Source organism: Geospiza fortis, unplaced genomic scaffold (genome assembly GCF_000277835.1).
Source record: "Geospiza fortis unplaced genomic scaffold, GeoFor_1.0 scaffold662, whole genome shotgun sequence".
Taxonomy (NCBI): Eukaryota; Metazoa; Chordata; class Aves; order Passeriformes; family Thraupidae; genus Geospiza; species Geospiza fortis.
The window spans coordinates 1249898-1260156 of record NW_005054450.1 but is presented as its reverse complement, the minus strand read 5'-3'; the positions used below and the strand labels follow the sequence as shown (position 1 = coordinate 1260156).

At 44.1% G+C, this 10259-nt stretch overlaps 1 protein-coding gene across 1 annotated transcript; it reads right to left on the bottom strand.

Annotated features, from left to right (window-relative positions):
* Positions 1 to 852: 852 nt before the first annotated feature.
* On the bottom strand, positions 853 to 10259 carry PGD (phosphogluconate dehydrogenase). Its single transcript, XM_014309777.1, has 12 exons — positions 9929 to 10259; positions 9321 to 9500; positions 9119 to 9184; positions 7953 to 8071; positions 6873 to 6942; positions 6405 to 6539; positions 5800 to 5989; positions 3819 to 3949; positions 3177 to 3310; positions 2749 to 2848; positions 1706 to 1828; positions 853 to 1166 (listed from the first exon to the last, which is right to left on the bottom strand). The coding sequence occupies exons 1-12, from the start codon at positions 10121 to 10123 to the stop codon at positions 1047 to 1049; spliced, it is 1563 nt and encodes a 520-aa protein (XP_014165252.1). The 5' UTR covers positions 10124 to 10259; the 3' UTR covers positions 853 to 1046.

Below are 10259 nucleotides of genomic sequence, written 5' to 3'. Positions count from 1 at the left end.
GGGGCCCCGTGAGGGGACGCGCGGCCGCCCCGCGAGGCAGCGTCGGCGTCCCCCGGTTTTGTTCCACAGAACTCCCAAATCTTACCGCGTGATCTGCAGAAAAGGTACCGTCAGTTGAGAGTTACATTTTACCTCATACAGATAGTCAACTAGTGACTAAGTAGCTGTCTTAGTAGAAATATATATGGTCAAAAATTAATGTAAAAAATCAGCGTGCACAGCACAAAATTTAACAGGTTTTGAGAAATAAGAAGGTTCAGACACCCGGGTGAATTTTCAGATGTCCTGAAGAGGACTGGCAGTAGCATTGCAGGGGGAGGACATAAAATAGAGCCAACTTTGCATGTTGCGTGGGTATTTTTAATTGCCCCGGTGGAATAAGAGGCGAAGAATCAGGGAGATTTGGGGGGGGGAAGTGCAAGCACACAAAAATGCAAAATGTTTATGCTGAGAACTGAGAACAACAGATGGAGGGAGAATGGTGACAGGAGTATGAGTTTCATTTCTCCATGAGCCATCCCACCCTTCCACCAAAAGCAGAGCTCAGTGTGACAGACTGGGCAGCTGAATGCCCAGGAATTAAATCTGTCAAAGCCAAGCTACTGCCTGTTAGGAATAAACCACAGCAACAGGAGAAAGGCCTTTATTTGCCTGGAACCTTGTGTAAGTTCCTGTGCTGTCTGCCACTCTCCATCTCAGCAATTCCTAAACTGCAGTCATCTCTGTCTTGACCCCTAGGAATTTATGCACTACAATATTTATAAACCTAACATGACTATAAATTCTATTAAAGACTGCACAAAAACATTTTACTTAGTTTTGGCCAGCACCAGTGGAAAGAAAACACCTCAATACATTTATAACTAAATTTATTTAGTTTTCTTATATGATACATATAGAGAGATATACATATAGGTATGAAACACACCCCCAAGTTATTACAAAAGTGTCCAAACACAAGTTCTAGTGGAGTACAGTAAAAAGTGATATTCTAGAAGAAATGTTGGAGATCTACAGTATCTCGGCTCCAAGTGGAAGAATTTCCATTAGACATTGTAAGCAGAAGAGGACACATTTCCTCCATGGCCTGTCCAGTTAGTATGGATAAATACCCCCGGCTTTGATAATAATTCATATGTATGTGCACCAAAGTAATCACGCTGAGCCTGGAATGAGAACACACAGACAAACCAGACACACAAATGTCAGTATCATATGAGTCCTGGAAGTTGCACCTACTGTTACCTAACAAAGAATAGTAGAAATAAGATTGGAGTCCAATATTATAACACTCGAAATTGTTTTCTCATTATTAGCAAAACCACTGCAATGAAAAATGTACTGATATCTAATAATTAAATTAAGGGTTCTGCAGAAATGCAAGTACAGTATTTCTGCTTGGTACTAATCTAAAAAAACAGCACTTCCATACATCCAAACATTCAAAGATACTTCTCTACAAACCATTTGAGTTCAAAGATATCATTACCCTTGGTTCACAGAGGGAATACAAACACACAGGGCACTGCCATACCAGTATCTCTGGTGTTCTTTATCCAGCTGTCTATAAGTGCTTCACTGACATAAATTCCAGGTTCAACAGAAATATATTAGGCAACCTATACTGTGAATGATTAGGACATCTTGCCACTGAGACCTTTACAGCAGTATTTAAATAGCAGCATGATGAGATTTCAGTACCTACCTGAATCAGGTTAGCTGGCAATATCTCATGCCTGTATCCATCATAAAAAGAAAGTGCTGTAGTGAAGCAGGGCATAGGGATTCCAATCTGCACACCAGTACTGATCACACGGCGCCAGGACTCCTGGGAGAGAGGAAAAGGGGGGAAAAGGAAACTGATCAGTTTTATGCTGGCTCTGGGGGACATGCAGGCACATGAACTACTCCAGTACAACTGTGTGTGCTATTTCACACTCTGTGCAATCTAATAACCAAGTCTGAGCAAATACAGCAGCAGATTCCCAATTTTACATAAACGAGGTTGATCTAAAATAATGGCAAGTAAGACCGAGTTAACAGCAGGATAAGAACAGCTGAGACATGCAGACAAAACACAGCCTCAAGCAAGGATGATGTTCTTTCACATAAACATGGTCAGAGCATCTCAAAAGCGTGAACTCAGTGGGGATGTTCTGAGGGGAATGTTCCAGGACCTCTGACCAAGCACAGAACAAAGCTCGCCCAAGGGCCCAAGAGGACAGCACTGACACTCCAGACAGACATGGATAATCCTCAGTTCAACTGTTCATCTGGTCTAGTAATTTGCATGGAATATTCAGATTCAGTTACAAGAACTACTAAGGATAATATGAGACTTCTTTTTTGGCCAGATAATGTGGTTTTAATTCCACCCATCAGCGCCATCCAAATCAGGACAGTGTTCACAGACACAGGCCTAAAGAATGGGTGGGTCTGGAACTGTTGTTCTGGGGCTGCTGCAAACAATGGTACTGGAACAGAGCTTTATGGTCTGCTCAGCTGAAATCCAACCGCACAGCAGGCACAAGACACAGGGCAGTGAAAAGAATGTTCACACAGGCCAGGCCTTTTTTCCTCATATTATGGTCCTTCTGAATTGCTGGATTTCTGCCTAAGGCTCTTCTGCCCCACTAAAAAGGGAACCTTCAGTTTCCAGTCATAGCTTGGTCAGTTTCAAAGAGAAAAACCCAGAAAAGTCCTGGCTGTAAATTATTGGTTTTATGCTCTCCTTTCCTTGGAACTTACCTGACAGTTTTCTACAGCTTTCTTAAAGAAATCATCCAACAGCAAATTCTGGAGCTCAGGGTTTCGATCAAAAGCATCTTTGATTTTTCCCAGGAACACACTAGGCAAAAGTTAACCAGGAATAAATGTCACAGCTTCCAACAAAGGCCCAGAATTCAAAACTTACAGTGCTAAAACTTCACTCAGCCAGACTAAGATTCCAAATATGGCAAAGATAAAAAAACATTTTCAGCAGTTAAGCCACCAGAATAGTGGGTTCATCTAGTAACCCTTGGTGTTGTCTACAGCCTCTCAGAATCTTACCAGCACAGTAACTCCATGGATTTTCCAAGGAAATCTCTAGGCTTGTCAGCCAAGCACCTCATAAACTAAACTGCCTGCTCTTCTCTCTCCCCTCAGCAGCCAGGTTACCTCCTCATCTCAATTACCTTCTGATGATGCAGCCTCCCCTCCACATCAGTGCAATACCACCATAATTCAGTGTCCAGCCAAATTCTTTGGCTGCTTGTCTCAGCAGCATGAAGCCTTGAGCATATGAGATAATCTTGGAAGCATACAGGGCCTAAAAAAAAAAAAAAACCAAAATCACATGCCAAGAGAAGTCTCACAAAGTTGAACAACAAACTAACTTCACGGGATATGCACTCTGTTCAGCCCACATCTGTTCAGCCCACATCTCAACAGGGATGACTACAGTAGCAACATTCCAGTTATTTGAGAAACAAAATATCCTTTCCCGTTGGAAAGTTTGGTTTCAACAGAGAGAGATCAAGAGAGCAATACCCAGGCAAAGGCAGGAGTGTTGAGGGGTGGACAAGCTCCTGTGCATGAATTATGATCTCTGTGCCCCATGTAGTTGTCTCTGCCCACTGTGGCTTAGAGCTGAATTCCTTCAGGATCCTTCCTAACCTTCCTTTGCTTAGGAATGGGTCACATTGTGCTTTGTGGACACCAGGAGACAATGCACAGTGCTGAAAGCAGGAACCAGTTCTCGTGAAATGTGAACACAAGAGCTCCTCCCCAGGGTTCAGAGCACCCCAAACCTGCTCTAACCCTGCACAAGGACTCACCTTGCGGATGTCCTCCAGGAAGGCCTTCTTGTTCCCACTGAATGGAGTCATTTTGGGCCCTTCCAGCAGCTGACTGGCCTGCACTCTCTCCTCCTTGAGGGAAGACAGGCACCGTGCAAACACAGCTTCACCTTTGGGTTTGGCAGGCAAGAGGAGATCATTAGAAAGCTGGGCATCCCTGTCCATGTCTGAGATACCCAAGCACCATGGAGTGTCACTGAGTGATGAGCCATGTACACAAGCAAAATAACGGGTGCAAAAATGAATTATTCCAACAGCAACACTGCCACTCAGTACAACCATTGGGTAAGTCTTGACTGATACAGCTTTCAAATGATAATGAAAAAAGCCACAAGTTATCCACATAAAAGTTTATCCTCAGGAACATTTACCAGCTCTCAATTTTGAGAATTTACTGCAGTCTAGGGAACAGCAAGGCTGAAGACTTCACCAAGTATTGTATCATGCTTTTAAGATAAAAAGCTGTTCCTTAAATGCCAGCATACATTAACTGGATGTGCTTTAAAATGCACATATGCAAAATAAGGGCAATTAAAATCAAGAATAAAACAGCAAGTTAACTTACAGGATGACATAAGATTGATAAATCTGGTAGGCCCCTAGCACTAGTATTCAGAAGTCCATAAGAATGTTTTCTAACATCACTAAACAGGTTACTAAATATCATCTGGCAGGCTGGCTCAGTGAGTTCCTAATCAAGCTGGTTTAAGCTGTACTTGTTTGCAATTGAAGACAGTATTGTAAAATGAGGGAGAAAAAAGTTTGCTTTTCAGGGTCTGATAGAAAGAGAAGCAAGTCTTCATACTGTCATTTTGTTCCACCCTTTGAGTTGTGATATATCAAACAAACAAACAAACAAACCAAAAAACAAAAAAAACCACCCCACACTGCAAAATCAGCAACAATTAAAAAAAAAAGACTGAGTAATGTTTTTACAAGACTAAAGACTGAGTAATGTTTTCACAAGACTCTGGATCCTCCCTACAGCAGGAGGACATATTACACCTAAATCAGAACCTGCTAATTTCCATTTCTGCAAAAACTTCCTTCTCCAGAGGGGAGGAGCAGTACGGTAGGAAAATCACGAAAAAGCAGGAGTAGCATGACTCTGCTTTTACAAGCAGAAGTCTGCAAGTCATGCTCATGCAGTAAAACCACACAGCAACTGCCCTGAGAGTGGCCACGTTTGCACAAGGACTATGGCACGCACTTCCCTATCAGCTATTACCTAACAATGCTCCCTGGCACTGCAGAGCACTCATCAGGGAGTGTCTCCTCCACCCTTGATCTCTGCAAGCACCCCAAAGAGGAGAATATTAGCAGTACAAGCAGGAAACACTGTTTCAAGCCTAGAACTGAAGGACTACAGCAGCGGTAAAACATTAAAACCATTTAGAGAACTTGTTTTGCTGCTGGAATGCAGCCATGTTTCTTTGACAGCTACACTGCAGTTACTTTCTTTTAGCTACTGAATGTAATTTTTCTTATCTTCAGGACTTGACCAGCCAATGCAAAGGAAAAAGAGGTAGAGAAAGCATGGAAATGAAAGCAAATCTGAGAGCAAAGAACCTTTTGACTCATTTACTCAATGGGAAACTTGCTCTGGAGCTGTGGTATTAGGGCACTCTAAACGTGTTGCAGATGTGTTCCAGCTCCTCTGCATTACAGCACTCTGAGCACAACACTTAATGTTCCCCTGAACATCACTGAGTCCTCACAGCACTGCAGACACCAGGGACACAGGTGACAGCAGGACTGCCAGCATTGAAGGAACAGGGCAAAAACAAGCCCAGCAAAAAAACCCAGGAGCTGTCAGGGCAGAAAAGCTGGAACAGCTACACCTACAAGAGCCTCTTCTGCCAGCCCAGCCCTGCTGTGGGCTCACTGCTCAGACTATATTTTCCCCTGTCATTACTGTGATGTGGTACATGGGGGTAGGAAAGATGAAAGCACCAGTTACCGATGAGTGTGACCGGGACTCCGTATTCCAGAGCAGAAATGGCTGTCCACTTCCCCGTGCCTTTCTGCCCTGCACTGTCCCTGATCTTTGGGAGGAGGTATTTGCCATCACTGTCTTTGAATTTGAGAATATTGGCTGTGATTTCAATCAGGAAAGAGTCCAACTCTGTCTTATTCCATTCCTGAAATACCTGAAAAAGGAGAAAAAGTATATACATATTCATACACACCGCAATTTGCTATGTCTCTACTATATCTTTTAATTGATTAATGTATATATTTTGCCTGCTTGATTATAATGCTCAGTATTTCACTAGCTCTTCTCAGGCAAGGTAGTTCCCATCTCTATACATGAAGGTGCTTCCTGGAGAGAAATCAACTGCAGCATGGCAAGAGGTTTAGACAACATTTGTAAGCATTCAGCTGTCTGTGCTCACTGCTCCTATCTCATGTAAAGCTCCTGAGGAATACTGTACCCCACTCTTGCAGGAAGCACGTCAGAAAAATTCACTTCATGTACATGCAGCAGCTTTACCCAAGCCCAGCACCCCACCAGTGGCAGACCATGGCACAAAAAAAGGAAAGACATGAAAAACCACAAATCACCTTTGCCATCTCATCGTGCTCCATGCCCAGCACATCCTTCATCAGGTGATAGGCCTCACAGATCAGCTGCATGTCTCCATACTCAATCCCATTGTGCACCATCTTCACGAAATGTCCAGCTCCTTCCTCTCCCACCTGTTCAGAAACATCCAAAAATCCCCTCAGCAACAGCATTGTCATCACTTCCAGTGTTTAATACCTGCCCATGGCTTCCTTCTGCCTAAAGGAAGGAATCAAAGACAGTGCTAACAGAAACCAGTGGCTCAAAGGTCCATTTAGCTCCCCCAGCACATGACCCAGCCACAAAACTTTGTCTTTCCATTGCACAGTATGAGTTGTCAGAGATGGTAATTGGAAATTAGCACAGCCAGAAGATCAGCCACTGAGGGTGCTGTGTTCCCTCAGCAACCAAACTGCCTAAGCAAGGATCTAACCCCAAGTTAGGGTCAGTATCAAATAACTATTTACCCAGTCACAACAAGGTTCCCCAGATCCCACTTTAGCAGCAATGCTTTGAAATATGGTCTTGATGTGGGGCCTGTGGGGAGAAAGAATACACCTTAGCAGCCAGGCAGGGGATACAAACACCACAAGAGAAAACAAATAAAATCTACTGGTATGATGCCTTCTGTAACCTGCCAAAAGGCAGCCTGGGCTGAGGACACTTGGCAGGTTGATAACCCATCCACACAGCAATGTCAATTAAATCTGTTTTTCCCAACTAGAGCTTGCAAGACATTGGAACAAGCAAGTCATGCTTCCAACACTGTACGGACAAGCGTAATGCACTTCAAGGAGCCGAAATATCCTCTCCATTTGAACACAGAAGCTGTCCCAACTTAGCTATCAAGGCAAAAGATGATTGGGCAGAAACTTACTGTTGTTGATGGCTTTGTGCCATCAAATTTGAACAGGCTGATACAGGTATGAAACACTAATGCAAATGGACAGGGACTCAAGAGATATTAAAGCTCACTTAAAGCCTAGACACACCTTTTCTTTCCATATTATACAGAGAATGGGCAACCAGAGATAAAGTCTAATATGAGCATTGATGTGCAGTCCTTTACTGAGGCATGAGTACAAAACAGCACAGCAGCATGCAGAAGCTTGCAAATAAACTGATGCATTCAATAGTAGCACAAACATGTACTGAAGCTCCTTTTATAATGTGTCACTACAGGGCCATTTGCTGCTGCCTGATTCATGGTTAGCAGCTTCCCAAGTGTGTACAGTCTCAAAAGAAAAAAATAAGAAAAAATACTTGTTTAAAATTTAAGCAAAATTCCCTTCTCCCTTCAGATGTCTGTAGGTCCTACTTTTGCCTGTGGATTCCTGGAAGAAAAGCCTTTGTTCTGCCTTACATGAAGGCTTAGCACTGCCCCATGACCCCAGCCAGGTTGAGAAACCTGGAGCCTTGAGGAAGTGAGATGGCAACACATCTCGTTCTTTCCACACCCACACCCTCCTCTTTTCCTCCCTCAGTGCACAACATGAATTGTTGCAAACCATTCTGAACAAGAAAACATAGCAGTTCATGATGCTTACCAGGCTTCCTTGGCTCCTCCTGGCATGAGAGAAGGTCCATATCTGGCACCCTCCTCCCCACCACTAACTCCACTTCCCACAAACAAGATGCCCTTTGCCTGTAGCTCCTTACAACGCCTCTGGAACAAAGAGCAGAGCAGCACTATTTAATTTTGTTTCATGCCAGAGCCTTACACACAAAGGCTAGCAATTGGGATGTAAAATTAGGTTTTCAGTTCTGCTTTGGATGTGCTAGAAGCTAACCTTAAGAAAGCTTGTTCATACACCAAAGTGAGCATTAGGAAACTTCCTGTTGCTTTGGATCCTTGCAAAAGTGACATGGTGAAAAAACAAGTTCTTATAAGCACCAGAAAGACACGAGCAGCACTGAGGCCAGAAGAGGCCTGGAATTAGGCGTCAGGTGACACATGCTCTGTGTGAAGATGTGGGGGAGGCAGATTAGGCCCAAGGTGGAGTTGCTGAGTTCACTGCAGAGTGAAGGTGCAAGCACAGAAAACTCTAAGGGCAAGAAATTGCCTCTGAGATCCCCCAGGACAGCTGCAAGCTCCCCAAGGACTGACCCTCACTGAGCCTTTCACTCTGGCATGGCCAGCTCACCTATCCAAGATCAGGATGTCGGAGCAGGAAGATGAACACGAGCACCTCTTCTAAGATTTAGAAACACCAGTCTGAATGCAATATTTTCACATGAACACCCCAGAGAGGCTAATGTAGCTTCTGTAACTTCTACAGTTACAGCCTGTTCACAAGCAGATAATTACTCTGCTGCTTCCACTACCAAGACAGCCAAACGAGCAGTTCTGTCTTACTGGATTGTCCTGTAATCACGAAGGATTAGGAAAAAGCAACAATCTATAAATATCCTTAGACTTATAAATCTCCCTGAAAACTCCCTAACATTGTAAAATAAAATTTTCTAAAGGCCTTCACTCTTTAAAACATGTTGAAAAAAATATTTTCTCGTGGTCTGGGTAACTTCTATAAAAACATTCTTATAGTACAGTCCTTAATTGCTTTTTAATAGCCTGCATGATTTTTGCAGAAATCAGTTTGGCTTTTCCAGAGCACAGGGCTGATGGCATATTATTGAGCAACTATTCTGATGATCAGAAGTGGAAAAGTTGTGCGTATTTTATTCATTCACTTTAGGCAGGAAACAGGCTTACCGTGGTATCTCTATACTCAGAATTCCCACCATCAATTATGATGTCTCCAGTCTCCAACAATGGCACCTGTCAAAAAGAAATCAGCATTTAGGTTTCCTCCATACATTCAAAACCTCACTAATGATGAATAACTGAAGACTTCCAGAGGAAACTGCTCCAAAAGACAGCAAGAAGTCTCAGGTAGAATGAATGTCTGCCTCACCAATTTATTAATGAAGTCATCCACTGCACTTCCAGCCTTCACCAGCAAGATAATGCGACGGGGCTTCTTCAGCGTGGAGACCATCTCCTCCAGGCTGTGAGCACCAATCACTTTGGTTCCCTTGGCCTCGTTGGCCAGGAAATCATCCACTTTGGAAACTGTCCTGTTAAAAGCACAGACCTGGGGGGGCAAGGAAACACGTTAGTAAAAGCTGCCAATGGAACAGTAACTTCAGCTCAGACTACAAATTATACAAGCAAGGTTCAACATCCTGCGCGCTCCCACTTCCCTTCGTGACAGGCCCAGGGCAGGGATGAACCTGAGCATGTCTTTGCAAGTGCCTCGAGAACCTGTGGTTAATGGCAAGGCCAAGGCAAACTTCAGGGAAAAGTCATGCATAATTAACATATCAGGTGCCAGCTGAGTACAGGCATGCACCGCTGCTCTTCTCTGGAAACAGGACAAAGGCCGGCACAGGGTATAACTAAAAGGAGGAAATAACACCCATTACATCATCACAATTGCAGGGGAAAGCACCCACAAAATGTTCAGCTCCAATCCCAAGTGCTACTAGTCAGCCTTCCTAAACAATTTGTTTCCTCACTTACCACGAAGCCGTGGTCATTCATGTTCAAAATCAGGTTCTGACCCATCACGGCCAGTCCAATCAAAGCAATGTCAGCTCTGGAACGTGAAAGAACAAAAATGCCAGGGAGGTCACTGGCAGTGATCCAGCAGCAGCATCCATCCCTGCCCGGCTGTTCTGACCATGCCAGCTGCCAGGGCAGCCCAGCCCATCCCATCCCTTCCTAACGACCACGGAGATCTGAGTTCATTCTCTCAGCTGTTACTGCAGCGATCACAGATCGAGGCTGTGCGGAGCCACCGGGCAGAGCCCCCGCGGCAAACACCGCACCGGGGCCTCCCGGCGCCGCGAGC